The sequence below is a fragment of the Daphnia pulex genome, chromosome 7 (genome assembly GCF_021134715.1).
Source record: "Daphnia pulex isolate KAP4 chromosome 7, ASM2113471v1".
NCBI lineage: Eukaryota > Metazoa > Arthropoda > Branchiopoda > Diplostraca > Daphniidae > Daphnia > Daphnia pulex.
The window spans coordinates 9,492,346-9,518,522 of NC_060023.1; the positions used below are offsets into that span (position 1 = coordinate 9,492,346).

General features: G+C 41.5%; 2 protein-coding genes and 1 long non-coding RNA gene across 9 annotated transcripts; 1 reads left to right on the forward strand and 2 right to left on the reverse strand.

Moving 5' to 3' along the window:
* Positions 1-5,758: 5,758 nt before the first annotated feature.
* Positions 5,759-9,694, reverse strand: LOC124198079. The gene is made up of 3 exons (XR_006876457.1): positions 9,461-9,694; positions 9,180-9,296; positions 5,759-8,954 (listed from the first exon to the last, which is right to left on the reverse strand). It is a non-coding gene; the product is annotated as an uncharacterized LOC124198079 (long non-coding RNA).
* A 5,651-nt stretch (positions 9,695-15,345) lies between these two features.
* LOC124198091 (cholesterol 7-desaturase nvd-like) lies at positions 15,346-18,829 on the forward strand. Of its 7 annotated transcripts, none has more exons than XM_046593751.1 (8): positions 15,346-15,691; positions 15,752-15,923; positions 16,751-16,827; positions 16,900-17,063; positions 17,127-17,319; positions 17,508-17,699; positions 17,795-18,432; positions 18,501-18,829. In XM_046593751.1, the coding sequence occupies exons 4-8, from the start codon at positions 16,920-16,922 to the stop codon at positions 18,672-18,674; spliced, it is 1,341 nt and encodes a 446-aa protein (XP_046449707.1). In that variant the 5' UTR covers positions 15,346-15,691; positions 15,752-15,923; positions 16,751-16,827; positions 16,900-16,919; the 3' UTR covers positions 18,675-18,829. The 7 variants fall into 7 exon arrangements, with proteins under 7 accessions (XP_046449707.1, XP_046449708.1, XP_046449709.1 ...); XM_046593752.1 differs by having other exon boundaries at positions 16,754-16,827; XM_046593753.1 differs by having other exon boundaries at positions 15,346-15,923; positions 16,881-17,063.
* Positions 18,754-26,146, reverse strand: LOC124198081 (uncharacterized threonine-rich GPI-anchored glycoprotein PJ4664.02-like). Its single transcript, XM_046593735.1, has 11 exons — positions 25,954-26,146; positions 25,708-25,875; positions 24,764-25,640; positions 23,511-24,626; positions 20,481-23,114; positions 20,275-20,402; positions 20,060-20,210; positions 19,846-19,989; positions 19,584-19,785; positions 19,335-19,492; positions 18,754-19,273 (listed from the first exon to the last, which is right to left on the reverse strand). Exons 4-11 carry the CDS (start codon positions 23,575-23,577, stop codon positions 19,011-19,013), a joined length of 3,747 nt encoding a protein of 1,248 aa, XP_046449691.1. The 5' UTR covers positions 23,578-24,626; positions 24,764-25,640; positions 25,708-25,875; positions 25,954-26,146; the 3' UTR covers positions 18,754-19,010.
* Between the last annotated feature and the right edge of the window lie 31 nt (positions 26,147-26,177).

The following is a 26,177-nucleotide window of genomic DNA, read 5'->3' on the forward strand; positions in this document are numbered from 1 at the left end:
CGCGACAAATGGGAAAGGAGAGAGTAAAAACACCTGCCGTTTCGACTGTTTCAATTCCAAGTTCGAATTATTTTTACGTTGGAAAAAGGTGTGTGTGTGACTAGTATATCCGGGTGAAGTTTTTTTCGTGCGACCCTGCCACATGTGTGAGTCGCATAGGTGACGAGAAATGTGTTGTTTGAACAGCTGGGCTCTCTATGATCATTCGACACTGACACCAATAGACATACGTCAACGCCTGAAATTCTGCCGAGTAATGTAGACTAACTACTGGAAAATGGAGAGGAGAACAAGAAATGTGGCCAATGGAATATTTGAATCGACCGTAGATATCTTTTCCATCACGGATACTCTCCCCGCCTAACACGGCTGCCAGTCCCGCCATATTGAACGGAAACAAAACGGAGTGAAATAAAAATGACGGCCAAACGCGTCAGCAACAGGTGCATCGCATCGGGTTAGACTGGAAAATAAAAAGGTCTAAATAGCTCAGCCCACAGGAACGAGAAAAAAAAATATGAATAAAAACAAGGGATGGCCGTGAACTTTTTAGAATCCCGGATCTGTGTTTCAACTGATTGACGTCATACTCGGTCATCTCTACGTCAAAAAAAAAAAAAAAAAGAATAATTCAATTTTCTTTAAACAAACTATTAAAAATGAAAAGTAAACTTGCGGTAAGGGACGCGGGGAAATCCCAAACCTCCAATAACCAGAAAATAAAACTCCCCTATTTCGAATGAATAGATTTTCCTGTTTTTCTTTTATACCGTCCCAAAGTCAAACACACAGATAAACGTTATACAATTCAAACTGGGCTGCTCCTTAAAGACCAGGTTGTTTTTTTGAGTGTTACCCCCCCTCATATTTTTTATTATACCTACACAGAGCCATACGTCCTTTTCGACTAGATAGCGCATCAGCCACCGAAAATGTGCAATTCATTTAGAATACCTGTGGGGACTGGCAGGGCTGTCTAAAGAACACATATTTGCTCTGTGGACGTATCTTTTTGATGCGATTGTTTGGCGTGCGCCTCAAATCGATTGGCGTCTGTGTGTTTTGTACCTGGCGCCATAATTATTCCCCTTCTAAATAAAAAATGCCGCCCCATTTTTTTGTGGTTGAAAAAACCCTGTCTTAAACAGCCAAACAGGACCAAATAATCAATAATAATAAAAATTTTATTTGGTACCCCCCTCTCAAAAGAAAATATCAAAATTAAATGAGTCCCTTTGGCGCAGTTTTGAAGTGTGTCAACAACACAAAACTCCTACCGTTTTCGGGCTGCTGGCACCGATGAGGCGATCGCCATTTAAATAAAGAGAGAAGAAGAAGATGCCACACATACTTATCAATTGCATTTCGCCAGTTGGCAGAAAAGAAATTTTCCTGTTCAAACCCGCGCGAAATGCTGTGGCGAAATGTGCTGTGTAGAAATCGCATTCGAATAATAATACGACAATCAAGTTGGCAATACAGATAGAAATATATATAAGAGAGCTCGTGATTGGTTTGCGTACGTATCATTATTATTCCGCGAAAAGAAGCGAAAGTCTGCGAGCTATATAACATCATGCCCGGCTCCCGCGCACACAATAGACGCCGGTCAACCGGTCCGCCTTTTTTAGGTTGGGCTTTGTTTTTGTTTGGTTGTTGTTGCCCGTCTCTCTCTCTCTCTCTGTTGGACTGTTGGCGAGTGCAATGCAACGCTGTTTGACCGCCGGAGAAAATCATGGAGAAGATAGAAGATAAGCCAAACGGGTGGTGGTGGTGGTGTAGAAAATTCAAAAGAAAAGAACCCGTTACATTGGCGATGGCTTTGGCTGATTGGTTGACCGTTGGACGTTCGGGAAAGAGAGAGAGCGCCGGGGTCGGCTGCTGGACTCCTCATGTGGCCATGCACATATACATATGCATATGTAATACATAGATATATCTATTCGGTCGTTATGCAGTCGAAATATCTGGCTCAGATACTATTATAGGATCGGTTTGTTTCGTTTCTTTCTATTCGTCACTTTCGTCGCTTTGGCCCGGCCCTCCGCCACGCGCTGACCGGAATCGGAGTATAGAAAAAAAAAAAAAATCTCGTCGTCGGTTTGTTTTGGTTGTTATGTCCTTTTCACGTGGGTCCAGCGTGAAACGGGCAGGGCATGTCCTGGATTTTTCTCATTCCTAGATTGCACCACACGACCGACCGACCGACCAACCAAACAGCAGCGCCATAACATCACTCGGTTTCCAAACAGTGAAAACCAAAAAACACAAGCGAGAGAAAATATCCGGGACACCGGAAGAATTTTGATTTCAGTTCAACCGAAATCGTCTGGAATTTCTTCTAGTTTTTTTTCTCTCCCAGACACAATCATTTGCTATTTTTCGCCCTCAATTTAAAAAACAATAAAATGTGCACTCTTGTACCTTTTTGAAAAAATTATTATTATTGTTATAGGCTATGCTCTACTGTTCGCAATCTAGTGGGACAACAATCGAGTCCAGGTGTGTGCCAAAATCTTTTTTTATTTTTATTTTCTCACGAATGTGGGACGCTATAAACAAAAGAAAGAGAGATTTCGCGAGTCCCTCATTCAGTTTATGTCCAAGAAATTTGCAACTGTGCCACATGCAGCAGCAGCAAATAAATCGAATTAAATCTTTCTCTTATATAGTACATATAATGAAAGGAGGGCGTGGGCATTTATTATTATAGTCTCAAGCTAAGTCTGTCATCATCCAGATTTTTCGAATAAAAAGACAACTGCGCAATAACTGGATTGCAAAGCGTGGTGGCAGGGAAAGGTGAGGAATCCGAATCTTTAAAAAGAAAAAATTGAAAAGAAAAAGTCCACCCCACTCCCGCCACGCCACCCCACACGCCTGTTCTCCCGATCTATCGCTTGTCCCGTTATGTTTTCTGTTTTTCTTTGAATTTCAATTTTGCTTTTGTTTGTTTGTTTGCTTGTGTAACCCGCATTTTGATTTTGATCCACACACACAAACAACGGGCGGTGCCATCCACACAGGCATTGCGCATGGCGAATACCCAAAGTGAATCCGTTAGCTTTTTTCTCGGGTGCATTTCGTATGCGACCGGGAAAAAACGAAGCGAATAAAATATCAATAAGCCATTTACATATTACAATCGCGGTTGTAATATGGTCCTGGAGTGCCGCTCTTCAGCCAATCACGTTGTTCGCATACCAAATTTTGACCATCTTCTTTATTCGATATCATCCGCAAAATTGCCAAAAGAAAAAACAATAAAACTCTCATAAAATCTCTGAAATAATTAAACCAGTTTTTGTTGTTTCACTTGTTTGAATATTCAATCGACTGAATTAAAATTCCCCGCAAGTGCAGATCCATTTCAGATATGTCCTGGGCGATTTTTCTGAATGAAAGTTTTGTTTTCCACAAGATAGAGCGCCGATAGATTGAGGTTGGAAAATCTGGTCAATGGGCAGCTACAGCCGTGTGGGCTGCGCGTGTCAATTGATTACGAAATCGATCAATCATTCTGGAACAAAAAAACATCAAAAGGCCGAGACAAAAGGGGGGCAGAGAACATGCTAGAAACAAAACATGGGTTGGAGAAGCTTCGACTGACTCGACGTCTCAGCACGTCGTTTTTATATAATAAAAAGAAACGAATTCGTTTTATGAGTTCGGAGAAGTGGGGAAGGAGAAAATGCAAAAGTTTTGTATTTTTATTTATTTCTTTTAAATTTTTCTTTTGTTTTGTTTTTCATTTTAGGGTTGAGCGACGGAAAAAGGAAAGCACCGTTAGAAAACGCCGATGACATAGCATAAAACTCTATACGCATACCGATGTATTTAATTCATTTCCCTTTAAATAATTACGTGCGACGTTGCAGATTTCTTACAAATTCCCCCCCGAAAAACGGTGAATGAAAATCCAACGAAAATAATTCGTCTCGAATCTGAAATAAATCTTTAATATCCCGTCGGTAGATCAAATTGAGGTCTCGTCCCTTCCGCGTCACGTGACCCCCCAGCTATACGTGCTGCGTGTTGGGTGGGTGGGGCGGTCGGAATGGATACACGACAAAAAACAACCGAAAATATACACACGAAATCAAAAAGCATTTCGGCTGGCTATTACATACTGTACGTTGTAATTGATTGGACTAGAACCGATAATGTTCCGCTCGTGATGTAATGGTCAGTTTACACACTCCCGAGAGAAACCGGTAGTGATTGCCCACCCCCCGGACCGCGGCAATTCAAGACACAAATTTCTTTTTCTCTGTTTGTTTTACATGGGTTGGATATCCATTAGCAACAGGGTACGATTCGCCCGAGTTCCCACACACATCACGCGGTCCAATATGTGCGCGCGTAACCAGACTCCCGCAAATGTTCCCCCCTGCCGAATAAAACCAAAAAGAAGTGCAACGCTACACGCCGAGCTGCGCGCGCCAGACCTCTGAAATCATTGGCCACCATTTCCTTCTCCCATATTCTTCGCTTCTCACATCGCTAAAAATTCACGACTATTTTTTCCTTTTTTTCTCCTTTGGGCGGTGTTTTGGTTTTTTGGCAAATAAAAAAGAAGAAGAAAAAAAAAACCCCAACCAACCGCCAAGTCGGCACACACACGGTATATAGTTCTATAGTTATCAGATCGCGTTACTGACTCACTGCACTCCTTTTGCTTTAAAAGAGAAATAAGATTGACCGGAAATTTCTCGTTCTGTGTCATCGGGGAATTTGAAATTGGCGCGCTTGAAAATTCAAAAAAAAAAATTTAACTTTTTCAAATTTTCCCGCCAACGTATTTTTTTAGGATTGCGCAATCTTCAATAAAAATTGGCAAACCATTTTCTCTTTCACGCCCATTTTTGTCTGTCGATCTACGTGACCCGCTTATCTATCAGATATTCGTCATTGGTAATCACACACATTATTTCATCATTTTAAGTTGAAATTTCGTCAAAAAATAAAAAAAAAATTCCATTTCGCTTTACACGAGCACGTGAAAAACGAAATAATAAAAAGAAAATGTCGACGAACTTCGGACAACCTGTTTTCTCTTGGACCACACAATAAAACGACTTGCGGTACTTTTCCGTCGTCGTTTGTTATTGTCGTTGGCATACTATTATTTCCTATCCTTTCTGGGCATTTGGTCTTCTCCCTTGATTTATGTTTCTGTCGACTTGTCATCGGTTTTTACCTTCTCTCTTTTAACTTTTAATTTTATTTGCTTGTACCCGAAAAGAAAAGAAACAAACAAACAAAAAACCTACGGGAATAATGACGACGACGACCCAGCAGCTGTAATAATACTACGTAGCTAGGGGGGCCTCTACGATGGGGGCTGATTTGCATTGTGCAGTCGTGACCGTCGGTTGTCCTTCCGCTTTATTTTTCCACCAACAACAACTATCGTCTCCTGTCCAGCAACGGAATTCCCCATTTTCTTATTTTATTTTCTTTCCCTTTGCGCGCAATTCTTGCGGTGGTGGTGGTGCCGTCGCCAGCAAAGAAACAAACAAAAAAAATTTGTCTTTTTATCTTCTTCCGCGTTGTTGTACCTTCAAGTTCATTGTCACGAACGCTAACAGCAGACTTGGCTTTTCCATCTCTCTCTCTCCGCGTGCTGGGAAATCTTGATTTTTCTCTTTTATTTTATAGAAAGCCAGCTCAGCTCCTTTCACGGGATTTTCACCGCCTGTGTGACGTCGTCGTCGTGTGTCCATTCACGGACCGACCGACCGACATTCGACGCGCGTCAATAAAACAAAAAAACAAAAAACTCATCGATTTTTGATTTTTGTTTTTGTCGTTTGCCACATCCAGACGGTCATGGTGACCTCAATTTTTCGATTTGAAACAAAACATTTTGTTCGGTTTGTTTTGAATTCTGAATTGTGCTGTGTGCGTTGTCTTCCCTGTTGCGCAAGAGATATGTGTCGACCCGGCTGCTGTGGTGGATATGATCCGGACTTCGGAACCGCCCGGAAGGGCCCTCCTTCCGGCCCCCGGTCTTATTGGCTCGGGACTGATGGCTGATGGGGCTGAAATTGAACGGTCGCCGCCGCCACCGACGACGGCCAAGGTATCGGGAGTATCCGGCGGCGGCGATGCCTGGCGACGGGTGACGTCGTGGGGACACATTACATTTCGCGTGCATGGTGCATCGGATAACGGGCATATTCTTATATGATGATGATCCGTTTACCTTGATTTCAATTTCCCATCCGGTTGATGGCTGATGGGGTCGTTCAAATTTTTTGGGTGTCGTCATCAATTTCATCGCCATTTTCCGTTTCTTTTCTCTTTTCTTTTCCCGGTAGTTTTAGATTTCACAGGTTGACCAGGTTATTTCATCATCTGTGAACTTGTCCAGGAATATTTTTTGTGTCTAACTTCTCCTGCTTAAACGACCATATAGCCGCCCCCCCCCTTGCACCATGACCGGCCCCCAGCAGGCGCGTCATGGTGAAAGAAAAAACACGCCAGAAAATTAGGTCAAATTTCTTTCTCCATTTTGGAATGAAGAGAGAGAGAGAGAGGAAACAAAAAGGTTCTTATCGTGTGGGACTCGCCTTCTTCTTCTTCTTCTCCCTGGAACATTTTTTGAAAACGTCCAAGACTTTGGTGTCACCTGGTGTTGAAATTGAGCGAAAAACATTTCGTTTTCTTGTTGGGGATTTCCCATCTCATCACACAGCGCCGGAACGATGCGGAAGGATTTCTCTCTCTCTCCTTGCACGACGAAGGAGTTAAGTGCCAACACGTGTGCCTCGTGTGAGACACGCACCGATCGGCCGCTCCTTTTCGTTCCTCTTTTATTTTTTTATTTTTTGTTTTTATTTTTTGAAGGGCACCAAGACACGCCCTCTTGATTCTTCTTCTTCTCTCAACCGGAGAAACTCATTTCATTTGTGTTATTTTAATATTCAATGTTAACCCTCTCACCTTCCCTCATTACCGGGGGATGAAAAATTTACATATTAAAACACATGGACCCAATGATTCCATTTCCATTTGATTAAAACGGGGTGGTGGGGTGAAACGAAAAAGAAATGTGTCAAGGAGGCCGGAGCGTGCACGCGTGTTCAAGTTAAAGGGGAAAGAAAAATTTCCATAGACCGAAGGGGGTTAAAAATAAAACAAAAAGAACGAATCCAACTGACTAGATGATACTATAGTCTTATAAAAATATACCTGGTGGTTGGTGGTGGTGGTGGGTGAACAGTATACGACAGAAAAGGGGGGAGAGAAGAAGAATAATGCCGCGGGATTGTATTTTCATCAGATCGAAGACGCCGATGATACTATCACGAAGGCATCCGAGGCCAGCAGCGTGATTAGGGGGTGAAAATTTCGAATGCAATCAAAAAACGAAAAAGAAGAGCGTGTGTGTGTGTGGGTCAAACCGAAAAAGAAGGGGATGATACACACACACACCAGAGAGAGAGGGTGTATTATTCAAGTCTTTATTTGGTCATTTCAGAGGAAAAAAGAGAAACGAAAACCAAAAATTCTTTTCATCCCTCGAACTTTTTTCGTTTCCCTCTCTGCCACTGGCAGCCGTCAGACTCACTTGACGATAGCACCCGATAAAATATATCAGGAAATGGAATGAGTTAATAACAATATCAACCTTTTGAAATAAAAATGACGTCGAAACAATAGTTGTATCAACATCATTTCTATACAAGGACCGGAGCTAGAATTTTATTTCGGGTGTATATTCGATTGCCTTTTTAGTTAGATCGGGAATGAATTGATGACAAAATGATACGCAGACGTGTGTTTTTTCACGTACGCCATTCAGAAACAGAAATTTGAAACGCCAGAGAGTTGTCATTGACTGGGATATTATAGACTCGAGCTACTTTGAATGTTTTAGGGATAAACAGCAATCCGGGAATCGGGACTTTTTCTTCTTTTCCCTTGAGATAATCATTATTGAGCTAATCTCTACACAATTACGCACAAAACAAATAATAAGACTCATTTTCAGCCATAAACAGTTGCTGAGCTTTTTCTTTCGGAGTTTCGTTTTTGACCGTGAAAGAAATCTTAATTACTGGGATCCCCCAATAATTATGATTTCAAAACAAACTTAAAATTGTTGGGTCCGTTTCGGGACCTTTTTCGGGTTTAGAGAGATATAATTGATGCCCTGGAAACGGCGGAGAAAGATCTTACGTCTTACTTACACGTCACGTGTTACCATTTAAATTACTTTGACTTTCGTTTCAAGTCGTGTCCTTCTCCGTTTACCGAAATCACACGCGTGAAAACGGAGGGTTTCTCTCTCCCACCCACCCCCCGGTTGTGCCCGGCACTCGGTCAAGTTCAACAGGTGGTTGCTTTATTCCTCTGTTTCGTCATAGCCGAAATAGAGGGCGTTTTAAGATTTGTGAACCGGAACTAAAATACTACCGTACCAGGAGGTGCCGGTGTGGCGGCAAAACCCTTCTTGGTTGAAAAATTGTTCAAGTTGCACTTTGCTTCAAGTGTTTCAAGTTCAAATGAATTGGATTGTTTACTCACAGACACAGCTGTGATGTACAAAAACAGGCCTGATCTGCAGTCGTTCAAAAATGAGTGATCTAATAAACCCTGACTGAGAAAAACAAAAACAACAAGATAAAAAGTTTCAGCCAACTGCATGGCCCAGGAATAATCCTACTCCGTACTACATAACGATTTAAAATTAACGCCACCAAATTGTCCAAAAGGAAGAATAGAGATGAATTTGTCCTACCTTTATGCCTTGGAAATCCACAGCCAGGCATCCACAAGTGCTCCATCCAAAGTTGAATCCACCAGGATGGATAGGGTAAAGGGTGTCCTCGTGAATACACCCACATTCGTACACGGGCGTACACGAGGGCATTTAAAGGAAGAGGAATTGAAGAGATCCTTAACTCGGACGGCATCGGTAGTTTCTCCAATGGGATACTGTTTATCTAAATAAAAAATTTTAACAATGAGTTATACGACAAATATTTAAAGAAACAATACTAAGCAAGGAAAAGTAGAAAATAACAGTTGTAAACCAGGGTATACCCTAATAGTTATTAAACAGGAGAATTGAAGGTTTGAATGTAATACACTACATTTATGCAAGTCTTGCATCATAAACAAATCTGGCAGGTCACATGCAGGTTTATAAAAGTAACGAAAATTATTACCTGAGCGATGATACTGTGATTGTTGATGATGGCAGGAGGTTAACAATCAAATCACATGACTGGAAGTCCAGCACAAGAAAAACTTTGCTGTTACGATGGCTGGCTCAGGCCTCAAACCTGCACAGAGGAAAAGGTTACATATATAGTGCAAACAAACTACCATGCATAGACAAGGGGATAATTAATGACTCATTAGTTAGTAACAATTCACAAACTTGGAACAAGTTTAACTCTGCTATTGAAGCTCCCATAGACATCCCATTTTTGTTCTGAGTATTTACCCGCCAAACAGCATGGAGAGAATGGAAAGCTGCGACACCAAAGTTGACATGGCGATGACCACATTTTTGTAATTTTATTTTCGTGTATCTTCCACGTGACCACGTCCAAAAAGTGATCAATAGTTGTCAATCATTCCGTTTTTCTTTGAAATCTTAGTCTACTGTTGAAAATTATAGTCTCCTTTGGAAATTTTAGTCTCCGCTTGTAAACGAACGAAAGCAGCAGACGACACTAATATTCTAATTAGTAATAATTAAGGTATCGATTAGAATTTATTAAAAATCGACCCCTAAATCCAAAAAACGCAAACAAAGAAAAAAGCGGTTTGAACGCCAGCAATCAACATCCGCTGAACAGATCGGTATTATTTTCAAATCAAATTGTTCGTCTCAACAATTTGATTACGTCCACCCACCACAGACAAGATTAAAGTAAAAGTTTGCACGAAACCCGCCCTAATAACACCCCCAGGACCCTCTTGGAAGCCAAAAGGGAATAATTATTATTAGATAAGAAATCAAATAATATTACATGCCCGTACTGAGGAATTTGCTTTTTATTTTAACGCTTCTTCTTGGTGGCGATCATGGCGATGGGATTGGGTCGGGTGATCAATTCGAAATTCAATCACACGAACAAGTCGAGCAAGTTCTTCTTCTTTCAACTTTGCTCACGTATGAGAGTTCTCCGATGACATCCATTCGGGTGTCATCCCTTCGCCATTCCACATCAGAGGGTTCGAATAAAACTTGGACAGCCGGAATGAATTTGGAGCTACCGGAAGATGAGTTTTTGTTTCACACATGTATACGTCGGGATATTATTCGATCGATCTTATATACTTTTGCACTTGGCTTATTATTATTATGTGTATATTAGGTTCGGTTGTTTTTTGGTCTCGAGAGATGTATTTTGGAGAATTAAAAGAAAAGAAATAATAAATATTTTGTCTTTAGATATTTTCCTTTAGATTTTTGAATTCATTTCATTTAATTGGTTCGGCAGAAGAATAAGCAAAAGTGCCGACTCTGCACGTGATCCATCGGGTAGATAACCTTATAATGCCGCAGGTCCCCCGGGCTGGATGACTCTCGGGACGGGATCTCAAGAATACCGCTTGTCACGAACGACGACGTCTCGCCGTTCATGAATACTGAATGAAAAATCGTAGAGAATAAAAAACACAAAAAAAAACATCTTTTTTTGGCAACAACAATTTGAATACATTGGAAAAAAATAATTTAAAAAATGAAAGAAAAAATCTTTTAAATTGATTTTTTTTTAAATTTATTTCCCCAACTGCCGGGACGGCAAACGGGAATCGACGGTGGCCCTTCTTCATATTCGGGGCTGTAAACGGAGACTATGTGCTGGATGAAAGGGAAAATACGAAAAAGGGATCCGACGACGAGAAGAAACCAAAAGACTCGGAAAGACAATGAAAACTTGTTGTCTGTGGTCAAATTCACAAAAGAGTTTCGACTCCTATAAAAGCGAAGACAAAGTCAGAGCCCATGTGTCTAGAGTCTAGACAGACGTCCAGAATCCCTTTTACATCTGCCGATGGAGAAATAAAGAAAAAGAGTCCAGGGTTTTGGGTGTGTCCGGGTGTCCATGGGTTTTTTCTCCGTTCTTCATTCAGTCCGCGAAAATATAAATGAATAGAGACGTAGATTATGCGCTAGTCACATCTTTGACTATCATTTTTAATTTCTTGTTTTTTTTTTCTTCTCATTTTCGTCGAGATGATTTTCGCTTTTTGGGATTTTTCTTGTTTTTGTAGAAATATTATTCATATCAGATGAAACCGGACTGGCCGAATAAATAAGAGACCAGCTTTGCCCATAGCTTAAACCAGTGCATTTCCATAGTTGGACAACTCGAAACAATTCAAAAATGAACAGCAACTTTTATAAGTATCCGGTCATCCAGTGCTTTCAATCGGCAGAACCCCACAATCGAATCCTCCTGCTATTTTTTGAGCTTCTTATTTCAACTTCATTTGGTATTATATACTATACTAAGATGCCTGTCGAGAGAGAGTGAGAAGAACGCCATCCACTACAACGCTCTTTTCAAGGTTGAAACTTGACTACTACTATTACCTGTGGGCTGTGGTACGGTTTGATGTGACTTTCGTCCTGGGCAACTTGATTCCAGTTGGGGCTGTTCTTCAACCTGTCATCCCTTTTTCTTTTCTTTTTTTTTTTTAAACTCAAACCTTTTGAAAAATTTGAAATAGGGGAAGCCAAATTTTTCCAAATCAAAAAAATCTTTTTTATCTTTTCCGGAGCAGATCGTATACAACTTTTGTCGCCAATTTGCTGATAGCAAACAACTTGTTAAGGTCTCAAACGTGTGCCGATAGAGAAATTATTTTTTTTTTTTTTGCAATTAAGAAACGAGAATTTCTGACTTTTTCCTTTTTCGTCTTTTGCTTTTATTACCTACCTGTCCTACCTGTATAGTAGATAGTTGTAGCGTCATTATGTGGGACCCCATCTTTCCCAATCCTCTGCAGACTTTTTTTTTTCTTCTTTATTTGTGTGTGTGTGTGTGTGTGTTGGGTACTAGAGTAGACGTGATGTGTGTTTGACTATCGTTGGTTTCATCCTCAACGACCCTTCTTCATTCTCCTCCTATCGACCTCCCCATTCCTCCGAAATCAATATAGACATACCTTTAGGGATTTCTCTTTGTTTTTGTCCTTTCATTCTTGTTCGTATGATTCTACTCCAGACATTCTATTTGTATAGTACACACTCGCATACATTTATGAATGTCAAGGACGACATTTTCGTTTTTTCTATTTCTTTTTCATAATTGTCATTCCACCCTCTTATCGAACGTTGATATCCTTCGATGTATTAGAAGGAAAAAGACCCAGAGAAATGTCCCAAATGAATGTGTAGTATTTTTACTATATAGAGTCTTCTTCTTCTTCTTAGAGTCTTGTCCAGATCAGAAGGTTATAACTATATATAGGCTATATACATAACGTTATATGACACTCAAGTTGTAAAACTGTTGGGTATATGGGACCCATTTTTCAGTTGATACAACACACAAAAGAAATTGCAGCTGAATTGGTTTAACCGGGTTTAACCCTTTTCGAGTTGTTATATTTTAGCGCAGTTTATAATAGACGGGACCGATGAGTCGAACACAGTTGCTGGGCCCGCCAAATAAGGTTCTATTTAGCCTATAGTATACATATATACCTTTTCTTTTCTTTGAAAAAATAAAATTTAGTCGTAAATAAAAAAGAAATAGAAGAGGAAACCAGAAAACACAAAAAAGAATGGGAAGAATGCGTAGAAGATTTCGATTTATTTTTTACGAGGTCGTGGATATAAATAGTTCGACCCATTTATACTATTCTTGTACATATATATGTCGTTTTTTTGGTCATCTGTCATTCAATAGAGCATGGATATATCTTCCGGAGCATATAGAGTCGGCAAAGGTACCATAAGAAATACTTATAGAGAAAGAAGAAGAAACAAAATAAATAACTCGAAACTGAAAAGAAAAAAAGGGTTAAAAATAAACACGCATCGATCGAGTTGACCGTATTTGGTTGGTCCATCCGAAATAGTAAAATAAAAAAAAAGGGAAATAAAATCAAGAAAGAAAAAAGAAGAAGAAGACTGGCTACAGGCGAATGAAGGTTGAATATAAGGTGGAAAAGAAATCAACAGTAAACGAGTTATCTCTATTTGAGAAAAATATACAAAACAGGAAATCATCATCACGAAAAAAGAGTAAAAACGAAAAATCCAGTATACCGAGAGAGCAGTGGCCCTTTTATTATACACTACTATATGCTATGGATGAATAATGGTCTCTTTGTTCATTTCGGTTCAACGAATTGGTATCCGTGCCGAAAATTCGATTTTGCGGCCACTAAATTATTCACTGAATTCATTATCTCCACGTCGATAATAAATCCATTAATGACACAACACAAGACGGCATTTTTACTTTCGTTCGAATTCGAAATGGACGGACGCGAACTGGATATTGGCTTATACCAAACGCATAATTATTTTATGGCTAAACCGTCGTCGTTGAGGTGTTTCTCCTCTATTCTTTTTCGAGATGGAACATTCAAGATATACGGTGGAAGAACAAGTGCTTGCGAGAGTGAAGCAGCTATATAAGTTCGGCTCCTTTCAGCTTTTTTTGGCGGCCGCACCTTTTGAATTATAAAGACCTGTTTTTTTTCGGTTAGTTTGCTCGACGATTTGAATTCCCTTTTTTTTTCGCCCGATTTAGTTTGAGCTGTTTCACCTTTAACTATACATGTAAAATAAATTATAATACTGCACTCTACAGGCCAATGACCAGCCAGTCGTCCACACCCATTTCATCGTTTCCCTTTCACGAACAAAAATCTTCTTCGACAATCATCAATTCAAACAATATATAACGTTTAAGGACGAATAGACAATTAATTTCCCTTTCTTTTATTCGTTATTCATCCGTATAGAATAGTACGGGTTGTTGGGACGTTACAAGGCTATGCGTAGACCAGCCAATTCTTGCAGTGTCACTTTTGATTGTTCGGTAGCGATAACGAAATGATTCAGAAGAAGAAGAAGAAGAAGAAACAAAAAAAGAAACAAAGTCTATAATCCAGTTTGGGGACTGCTGTGATTTGAATTTTGGATTCGCCGATGAGAGTTGCTGGGGCGTAACCCTAGATGTTTCAAAATTTCGTGGAGGTCTTATTGCTCAATTTTCAGAAAAAAACTGGAAAAACTCGACAGTGTCCATCAAAGTGCATTCACACGTAAATTTGAGAACGAAAGAATCATACTATACGATCAAAAATGTGTAGATTGTTACATTTTCGGAATATATTCACGTTCACCACACATATTTTTTCCGTACGATGTGTATTTAATGCTGATTCAATTTATTCATCTCTTCCCAGCTGTTTGTAGGTTGCGCATCTGGCCTGACAATTTTTCCCTATTTTTCCAACGGCCGGTATAGACTCGGCACTTTTCCAACTGACGGCAATATATTTCCGGCGCAAGTGTCGGCTCTGTTTGGTCATAGTGGCATATCTTTCATTTCCGTTCAAACTCGTCGTTATTGATTTGTGGACTGTCGCAATCGAAATTTTTGTTTTCCCCTTTTTCCGCCCGTCAACGACATTGTGAAAGGTTCATATCGTTTGGTTCCGAATAACCTTGCGATGAAAATCACCGTCATTATATATGACGTGATACTGTGCGCTATGTACATAAACGAAATTTCAATCAAAGGCTTTGTATAGTATTAGTCAAATCGATGCTTCACACTCAAGCCGAAATAATTAGATAAAAGATGAAATCAGTGACGCATTTCGGGAACTATTCCTTGCCCTTTGTGTAAGTAGAACGTAGACGACCGGTCCCGGCGTCATATATGCCGGGACCTGATTTCAGTTCAAATCACCCTGCAACTTAGAAACTAGATTACCTTGCGTGACTTTATGCTAACCTTAAATAATTGAATGGTGCATTCAACCCCACTTTTACTCACGTGTTGACTGACTTTAAGAGTCATTTGATTTTAGCGAGTTTACTCGTTTAGGTTACATTCATCACTTATACATTTTCCAACCTGCCTTATCTTTTGTTCCTTTAACGTCATATGCGACTTAAAGGCTACACGTCAATGGTATTGAAATATTAGTCACTTTCCTTATTATCACTAAGTCAACGTAGAACGTAGTACATCCCATATCTGAAACGCACCGTGTGCGCTGTATATGTTGTCGAAGGATCGAGAAAATCCTTTTTGGTATTTTACGGTTCTATAATGAAATAAGATAAAAGTGCACTGATAATGAGCCGAGTATAGTGAAACATATTTAAACACGCATGACGCATTGAGCGGGCACCACACATTCTTGTTGGCCTGTGTAGCGACCGATCCCCAAACTGCGCTCTCGATATTATTCATATACAAATCATCCCGAATCGATCGATCCGTTTTTCTGGTTTTTCAACTCTTCTTTTTGTTTTTGAATTGCTGTGCCTGGTTTTTTTGAATTGATTGAGGTCAGAAGTTTAAACCATCCAAACATACAGTGAATTCGTTGACACTTGATTCCTGACAGTTTTTAAAATTTAACAAAAAGACGATCATATTCCGTTAGATCGCCAATTCAGGAAGAATTCCAGGAAATATAAAGGAGTCGGACTACTACTAAACTCAAAAAAGAAAACATTTGTGTTCGTTATACTAGTACATTATAGAGTGAATTGGATATATATATATAACCCCCAAAATAGCTATTTCTACGAGTCCCAAGGCAAAGGCTCGAGAGCATAGTCGCATTCATTTGTTTGCTGACTCGGCTTCGTTCATCACGTCGACAACCAATTTTCAAACGGCATCGTCAATTTCTTCTGTTTCTACCGGCGACGACACGAATTTCTATACACCATTGGCTCAACCACACAGGTAAAAAAAAAAATAATCAAATGTTTGAGCTTGAAATTTCTATAAAAATTGAATAAAGTTTGGTGGAAATGTACATACAGAGCGTGGGCGCCCAGCACGCTGAGCGCGGGACAGGTAAATATATTTCAAATGAGATAGGGACACCGGGGTAATGTTGTGAAAGAAAAAGGGACGACAACAAGTCAGGTGCTGGCCAAGGTTGACGCAATCTCGCCTTTCTGTTTGTGGAGCTCATCTAAAATGTCCCCATCACCACCAACCACCCTCTCTCTCTCTCTCTCGAAAAATAAAACACAAGCGAAAAAAGCCAGCAGCTCCGATTCATCACTTTCCCTTATCTCTGCTGCTGCTGGCCTAGCACAAAAGTTGGCCCCTCCTATATATATTCCTTACGTTGATTCTTTTTATTTTTACAAACGAAAAGGTAAAGAAACAAAAAAAAGATATAGAGGAAAAACCACAAGGCCCTACGGCAACCAAACGGCTATCCACTTTACCTGTAGTCAAGTGTTTCCCCCTAAAAGTGGTGTAGCCGTTTCAGCCAAACAAAGTGAAGATGTGCAACTAGGATAAAAAGCAATTGCACAGACTGTATGCCAGCGCAGGTTGTTAAGGCTGGTCAAGGTAAAATAATACAACGATTCGTAACGTTCGGAGAAAAATAGTCGAATGGAAATTGATGGGCAAAAGTCACTAGGGAGGGATATAGCGCTGCTGGGGGGAGAGGAAAATGAGCTTTGTATTTCGTACGCCGCTGACTATATCATCTTACAGCGTTGTATCTTTTTTTGTTTCCTTTTTTATTATTGGTTTCACTCTTGCAACAGTAGCTGAGACTCTGCTGCTGGAAAACACCAAAGGCAAAGGGAAAGCAACAGTCTTGTGTCTGAGCGACTCGTCGACGGTGAGACCCCCACATTCATCTATTATTCAAACTAGACACACAAAATCCTACAGTTCCATTTCAACGGCATAGGTCTAGACTAGCACGCAAAAATGTCGGCGGATTTCTTCACGTCTCTCAGCTGGACGGCAATGGACAAGACCACGTTGTTCATTCAAGTCTTTTACACTGTTGCTGCGCTAGTCTTAATGTGGCTCTTGCATTACGTCTTTATCCAACCGCTCAACAGGATCAGAGTAAGTTTCAAATTGTAATTCAATCTTTTTTTAAAAAACATAAAATTTTTTTTTTGATGGCAGGATTTGTGCGACACGGGCTACCAAGATCAAGCGAGATGGGATCGCTACGGAAGGACAAAGCGCCAGCTGGCCAACGAAGCTAGACGGAACAAAAAAGTCGGCGACGTGCCGCCCGTCTTTCCCAACGGATGGTTCGCTCTGTGCGAGTCGGAAGACCTCAAAGCCGGACAAGTCTTGGCCGTCAAAGCTCTCGGTAAAATCAAAATCAAATAATTAAATCAATTTCAGATGAATGACGTAACAGTTCAGAGTGACCTCTGTTAAGGACGTGACGCAGTTATATAGTATAGGCGCATAATCTAATATATTAAAATGGCTGCTGCCTAGATGATGTAACACTATAATTGGTAATCCTCCAACGTTACGTATATCTTTATACAGACGAGAATCTGGCCGTTTTTCGGACCGAAGAAGGAAAAGTATGTGTGCTGGACGCTTACTGCCCTCATTTGGGAGCCCATTTGGGCATAGGTGGACGAGTTGTTGACGATTGCATCGAGTGTCCATTTCACGGCTGGAAGTTCAGCGGGCACGATGGCAAATGCACTTCTATTCCATACTCAAAAGGAAAAGGTTGAATTTCGAAATGCATCTAAACAAAAATAAAAAAACAGGAATATTATAGTCATATGTAAATTACAATTATGTTTTGAAAATCATGATACCAGTTCCGACGAGCGCTCAAGTCAAGAAATGGCCGAGCCACGAAGTCAACGGCTTCGTTTTCTTCTGGTACCACGCCGAGACGGACAAGAGTTTGGAACCAGAATGGACCGTTCCCGAATTGGATGTCATCAGCTCAGGCCGTTGGAAATACCGCGGACGGACCGAGTACAAAGTCAACGTTCACATTCAAGAGATACCTGAAAATGGAGCTGACGTGGCTCATTTGGCCCATCTCCACGGTCCGTCGATGCTGGGAGGATCCGACCTGACATTCATCGACAAATCAAACTGTCCCGGCAAATTAAACGACACGTCGGCGCCCATTCTGCATCATCACTGGGAGGTGGGATGGCAAGGCCCGGAGCACGGAGCGGCCGATAGCCACATAGCTGTCACGACCATCAAGCACGATTTGCGTCTTTTCGGCCGCATACCCTTCATCTTGATGGAAGTCGAAGCCAAACAGATCGGTCCCGGATTGGTTTATTTGACTCTGGACACTTCGCTGGGCCGTTGCGTCTTGGTTCAGACTGTTACGCCCATTGCGCCGTTCACTCAACGGGTATTACATCGATTGTACGCCTCGCCAACTGTCATCGCACCTTACGCCAAACTGATTCTTTGGGGCGAAGCTATTCAGGTATTCATTCATCAGATGGTTTTGGTAAATTCTTATGATTTTTAACTGACATTGAGGGATTGTTTTAGTTTGAGCGCGACGTGGCTGTGTGGAACAACAAAACTTACATCAGACATCCGGTCATAGTCTCCGAAGATCGAACCATCAGCAAACATCGACGTTGGTACCAGCAATTTTATTCGGAACATTCTCCGCGTATTGAAACCATCATGGAAAGTAGAAAAGGTTCTTTAGATTGGTGAAATTCGTTTTGTTTAGTGAACAGCCTGATTTTATTAATCTTTTGTTTATTCCAGCATGTGTATACAGTAAACCGAGTACTTATGTTTTGTATCATTGTGTATTTGACATTTTTAAAAATGATTATCCAGTTTTTCTCAAATTACATTTTTTAAAACAAATTCATTCAATTGTAACATTATTCGCCAGGTAAAGAGACACCTCAATTATAACGATATTTACACACGTCAAGATTATATAAGACTGAGATTCAAATGCAGACACGCAATCCAAATATTTGTGCGATTAGATGTAACAGTTAGTAGGAACGATAATGAAAATCAAATCGATAATCATCACTATTCAAAAGATTTCTTATTGATGCTCACAAGATCCTTGTCATCATCCGATTCGTCGTAATAATCAGCGTCGACCAATAGCAAATCAGTTCCATTGATGTTCGCATTTGAGGCGTAGTTGTAATTATTAATGGCGGATTGACTCGGACATTCGCTCGTTTGCTCAAAGTCGATGCGGAAGCCTGGGCCGTGATCGCTGGCGTTAAAGTGCCTTGGCGCTCCGGTATGGAAGATCATCATGTGCACACTCTTGGACATGCGAGCTGAATGCAAATTAAAACCATTTTAGTATTCGAAAAATTTAGATTATTAAAAATTTCGTACCCATGACTATTCTGTGACGGAAATCACCGCGTCTTTCGCTAAATTTAGATCCGCAATATCGATCGTGGGTATCACTGGATAAACTTCTTTCTTCCGACTGGGTGGTGCCCGGAATCCACAAGTAGTCACGAGGACAAGCTTTCTTTCCGACGCCAGCTCTTTAATTTAGAAAATTGTGATACCAGGAAAAATGAAGATAATTACGTGGCCTGGATAGAATGTCAATTAAACAAATAATAATCATTATACCGATTGGCAGGAACGCTACGAGATTTGGCTTTATAGATGCCGAAATCTCCTTCGGTACTAGATAGAGCCAGCGTGCAAGAATTGTCGATGGATTTGACACAGATCCTGTAGTTTTGATTGTTCCAATACTGACCACCGTCAAAGTTGAAGCTCTTAATAACACCTGTACGGCTGTTGAAATACTGGAAACATCCGGTGGGAGCTAGAGAAACAATTAAATACTTACTTGCTATTTTTTAACAAATTTATTATTGGTTTATACCTTTGTTTGGGCTGGGCAAATCACAATTGATCTGATTGACTATCATCGAGTAGCGATAAGGAAATCCAGCCGCTTTGGTATTGATTTTAAAATCTACATGGCGAAGATTATCGGTGTTTTCCGATTGAGCCAGTTCCACGTAAACTTGTGAAATAAATAAAAAATAATTCAGTTAAATTTAAATTTGAAATTACTTGTTAGTTTTTCAACTCACAATGCTGGTCTGAGTTATAACCACACAATTTGTTTTCTACGGCAGGTGATTTAAGTCGTCCCGTAGTCGACTCGGAGACGGTCAAATATTGATGTAAACAATTTCCTTTTCTAGGAAGCAACATTCTACTTTCGCGAAATTCCACTCTTATCTGATCAAAATATTTAATGTGTTTAGCGGGAAATTCTCTGGGGCACGCTTCCTCATCTAATTACCTGACAGACGTGATGCGAATTCACTAGAAGACGAAAGTCACAGTTGCCGGATTCATCATCCGCATTCGGATAGTTGGGATTGGTGATAACCAGTTCGTCGGAAGAAGACTGATTTCCACAAGAAAATCCTGTTTATAGCACAGAGAGAAATGAATTAGGCAATTTTATTCGTCATATTTACGAAAGTTTTGTTTTGAATCACTTACGCGGGAGTGAAGGAGGCAGATCGTCGTTGGTATTTCCATTAAACGAGGAAATAGGCGAGGCATTAACCGCACGAATAAAAGAGGACGAGTTCCTGCTGGTCAGTAATAGACCGGGAGATTGAATCAGCTGACTGAAGGAAGGAAAAGCCCACGAAGAATTCCCCGTTCTAATTGCGTTTTGATTGTTAGTCCTGACGGAAGAATCTAAAGATCGTCGGCGATTGAGTTCTTCCTCGTGTTCCAGGGAATCGGGATACGGACTGGCCATGATGACGTGAACAGTCGCCGTGACGGGAAGGGGTTCCGGCAAAATATTCTTTTTGGTCTGCCGGACGTCCGACTGTGACGAAGAGTTATTGCTGGTGGATGAGCGTCGGGCGTCGTTGAAAAATGGCGAATTGTTTCCGGACATTAAAGCGGAAGTGTGGGCGAGAATCAACGACGCTAGGCCCGTATTCTTTTTAGGAGCCGGTTTGCTGGTGACGATTTTAGGAGCCTCAACTTCCGGTTTCAAAGTGAACATTTGAATGGAAGAAGCCGAAGGAAATTTGTCGGTAGACGAATCCGGGGACGATTTACGTGGCGGATAGGAAGGAGTGAGTTGCTGCTGGACCAAGGACGGATTCCTGGACGGGATGATGAGTGTGTGCGACGACAATGTTGCCTTGTTGATGGCCGGGTCGTAGTGCGCAGGGGATTGTATAACTTTCTCTGGTAAAACTGTAGTGGAAGGCGAAGGAGCTGAGTAGGTCGACGACATTGGAGCAGGTTCGATTAGCTGGGAGGAAACGATCGACCAATCGTTGATGGACTGAACCGGCTCCGAATGATGCAACACCCACGGAAAATAGGATTCGGTGGACGTGGTTGTAGTAGTAGAAGAGGTGGTGCTCGTAGACGTCAAAGGGGCGGCAGAAGTGAAATGGTAGGAGCTGGTTGTCGAACTCGAAGTTGGAGAAGGAGACGTAAAAGTCGAATTAGATGGTAATGAAGAAGAAGATGTCGCAGACGAAGAAGAGGTAATAGGAGGCAATAAATGGGTTAGCAACAGGTTCTCCAAGGTTTTGAGGAGCGGTGGCGTCATTTGCTCCTCTGTGGAACTGGTAGGCATGGCCGTCACGTTACTCACGTCAACTGCAACAGCCGAACCCGTCAAGTCTGCAGCGTCGTCGATGGGTTCAACGCTATTTACGGCTGGTTTGTCATCCTCCACTTTCCTGAATACAAAATTCAACGATTCCAAATGATGCGGAACAGCGTCTGTGCTGTCATTGTGGATGGTAATGATTTCCTCCGTCAATAGCGAGGAATTCGAGGGAACAAAAGATACCGTTTGAAATTCAATCGTCGTGTCCGTGTTTATCGATTGAGGGGTTGTTGAATATTGTTGTTCCGATAATGGTTGCTCATCTTCATCGGCTATTACGATGGTGGTGCGGACAATGAGACGATCCGGCTTCGTTCCGGCGATCCGGCCAAAGCCGGGAAAATAATTTTCAATGCCTGATAAATCAGTCCAACCAGATTGATTGAGACCGGCCGACTGGAACCGCTTGAAAACGATGGTCCCGTTATTGGCAAATGAGTCCGTCGCGGCGTAACACGTCGAATCGTCGACCCGGACCACCAGCGACCAGCTGTTGTTGAATCGATGAGGCAGCGCGGTCGGCTGTGGGGTGGTGCGGATCGAGTCGTCTTCAGATTGGACAAACCCGTCACGGTTTGCGGCTTCAGTTGCATCCGGTAACTGAGACTGCTGGCTGCTGCTGGTAGGTAAGATGGTCGAAGAACCTTTTTCTTCTGCTTCTTCCGTCCGGCTGCTGCTAATGTCCGTTACCAGAACCGAGTCGTCGTTCTCCAGCCGATGAAAGGATTCAGAATGATTCCCGGAATCATGGACGTTCCAGCTGAGCGGAGCCGTAGATGTTGTCGTAGTTGGCTGAGTTGTTGCTACTAGCTCAGTGGTAGACCGAGAAGGTAATAACTTGTTTAGCGCATCCCATTTCTGCGGTCGGCGCGTTTTCATCATTTCCCACAGACCAAACGTTACAGGGGATTCCGGCTGGGAGTAGTGCCCGTTTCCGCTCAGGTTGCCCTCCATAATCTCCTCTTCTGACTGCTGAGAACTCCGATAGCGCACCATTCCTTTCTCGACGGTGAAGAGGCCGCCGTATTTTCTGGATGACTCCACGTGCCGCTGCTGCTGGTCAGCCTCGACGACCGGTTCCGCTTCGCCAATTATCACCAAATGGCTGGCGTTGTGCGGAGGCCAGGCATTAAAAGATGAAGAAGACGTCCGGCTCGATGGTGGCGACTCTTCTTTACGGATGGGAATGGCTTCCGTTCGACGGCCCAGGAAGTTTGGCGTCCAGCTGGGTCGTGGCGGCAGGAGGGCCAACATTTGCTCTACGGGCGATCTGATGCGGCTGATGATGGTAAACGAAGGCTCGTAAGATCTGCCACGCTCTTCTTTAGAGATGATTCTCGTCGTCTCGGCCACTTTGGATGAAGGGGTTCTCGACGACGACAGCAACTGGCGGGTGGCAACTTCAGAAGCGTGGACTTGACGGAAGACGTGCCAGAGACTTCCGGGCCCTTCCTGACCCGAAGGATCATGTGGTACGCCGATAAATCCTTAAAAAGAAGACAAATAATACACATGTAAATAAGGGAGATCGAATTGAACTAGATAACAATTTCATCTGAGCTCTTGATATTTCACACCATAAAATTCTAGCCATCATTTTCATCCCTCGCTTCTGGGCTGAATCACTTCCGTTATTAATTTTAAAAAGTTTGGGAGCTATAGTCATTAGACACCCAACAAGCCGAGAACACTCGGGGAAAGATAAGAAAAAAGGAGCGGGTCATAAATAGAAATGCCATCGAGAAAGAGAAAGCTTTTTTTCTTTTTAAATGGTGGCAACTGGCAACTGAACCAGAACAGAGGATGTGTGTTGTACCGCAATATTATAAAACAATAAGGGAATATTCTAATTGACCAACTATAAAATTTAAAATTGAACTTACCGACAGGATTAGTCTGAACAAGCGACATCAAACAAATAATTAATGTTGGAATTAAAGTAGGATCCATGATGATGATGAACTAATGTCCTTTTACAAGCCAGGACAACAATCACCCGAATCAAGTACCAACAACAAACTGAACGCTAAAGCAAGCTATGCGGTCTTTTAAAAGGCAATCTTTGCAAGGAGGAGTCTTCGTGAGCTCGATCGGTGAACGAGTGATCTTATGATCACACCGGCTTCTTGTACAAACCTGAGGTTTCCTCTCCCATGCGCCTCGACAGCCGGGCAGGCAATGCCAATCGGAAGGGAAAAAACAAAACAACAACAACAACCAAAGTGGTGAATAACCTGCTGGTGAAACGAGCGAAAGTGAAAAGAAACGGCTCTCACCAAACAACACAAGAAGAAAAAACACAGGAAGAAGAGGAAGAGAAAACGACGTGTCGGATAAAAGGAGGAAAAAAAAGTCGGAAGAAGAGCGGGTGCTTGACTCCTTAAAAGTTAAAGTAAATGGTTGGGCTTCCCATTCACAAACACATTTGCAGCTGTTTTTTTTTCTTTCTTCCTTTTTCTTTTCTCTAGAAAATTTTTATTCTCCGAGTTGAGTAACCAAGCATACAGTTCCGACGGTCATCCCAGCAGAATCGCCCTACAGCGACATTAAGAAAAAACCCTCCCGCTGAGTTTACGGCTGTGAGAACCAATCATTTAATACATTAAAAGAATGATAACACGGCGCCGAGAGAGCGGTCAAAAGAAAATTACAAAAGGGAGAGTGTCCGGGAACTTTCTCAAAGGTGTGGAATTTTATAAATTATAAGAAAAAAAAAAAAAAAGAAAAAAGAAAGGAAAAAGTGCGATGAAAGTGAACTTAGTCATCATCGAGGTAATTGATGGATTTTGACTTTGATTTTTTCTTTTGTTGTTGCTTGATTGTTCGTTTTTTCTCCAGCTCGGCGAGGTCCGAATCCAAGTTGGCAGCAAACGATAGATGGACGTTTACGGGATTCAGTTCCACTTCTGGGCGCAAATACTTGCTTAATTCCGCATCTGGCAAATCCTTTTCACTTAATTCAGGCGCATCCAAGATCGCTTCTTCTTCCGCGGTTAGTTCTTCCGATAAAAAAATAAAATGAAATCATTAAAAAACCAAGAGTTCAATAACACTTTTCATTTACAGTCCATTAGAGCGTAGGAAAAGAGCAAAAAAGACAATGTCAATAAAGAGAATAAGGAAAAACAAATCAAACCTCTTGGTATAATGGGTGCGATGATGGGTTCATTAAGCCTCTTCATCTCTTCTTCCTGGTTCAGCGCGTCGGTAGTCATACCTTGGAATAGAAAAATCTGTTCTAGGTACTTGGGTACATCATTCTTGCATTTCCTAGTTTTCGCAACCCAAGTCATGTGTTTGAATAGCTGCAGCAATTCCTTTGAGATTAAAGTCACACTCCTCGTTATGTGGCGGGCAGTTTGGTCGTCTATCCCAAGGTTGGTAAGAGTTAAATATTTTTGGAAATCACTTTTCTCTTTAGGTTCCCTGAGCTCCGTGAAAGGCACTTGACTGTTATAACGCTTGTCATAATAATGACACGATTGCCAAGCCAGGAAACCTGCAGCGATTGTGAGGATCCGACGGTCGAAACTTTGCTTGGTCCGCCGCTCGAAAATTGTGACGATCTTATTCGTGATATTGTAGACCCGTTCAGTTACATCCACGGACGTCATGAAAGGATCCTGGACTTTTAAGTTGGGTAGAACTGAACGGGCATGCTTGTTAATCTCTGGGATTGTGCATGTACTACTTCCAGATTCCAATGTTGTTGATTCGTCTGAGGGTTGAGGCGGTGCGGGCAACTTCTCTCTGCGGTATTTGTCTACTCTTTTCACAGCTACGCCAAGTAAAGACATGGTGACTGGAGGGGTTACGTTCAGGACAGGCAAAATTTGTTTAATGGAGATTGGCTGCTCCCTTCGGTAGACAGAAATGAAGACAGCAGCTGCCACTGAAGTAAGATTGCGCCATGCTTTCAGATGTTTAAAAATGTCCAGCATTTCCTTTTCTAAACGACCAGCATTAAATTTCATGCATAGTGTTTCGATTACACCTTTCCCAGCTTTCCTTCCCTGGAAGATTATGGTTTGATATACACTGATAGTTGGAACAAGGAATCAACATGATTGGTTTACATACCTCAGAGATACTTGCTCTATTGTATTTCACGCCTGATGTTTTGGCTCCTTCTCCATCTTCATGGACATATGTTGTACCTCCATCGTATGTTCCTGTGAAGTCAAAACCATCATCCTCAGCGTCGTACATTTGCTGTGTAGTCCCACATTCTTGGCACTGAAGAAATACCTAGATTTCCCATAAAAAGCTGTAGTCACAATTCAAATAACAAAAACAGTATAGTAAAGAGTACAAAACATTACATACCTCATCACTTGTCATACGATTCGGGAACATGGACCCACCACATTCACATTCAACACCATTGTTTTCTTCCATTTCTGGATATTATCAAAATGTTTGAAGAACTTCCACGATGAAACAAATAAACAATAACAATTAACCTTTTTTTCAAATACTGAATGTTTCAAGCAGACGACAACCATACGAAAAGTAAACGTAAGCAAAGTTGCCGCCTTGGTTACATACTT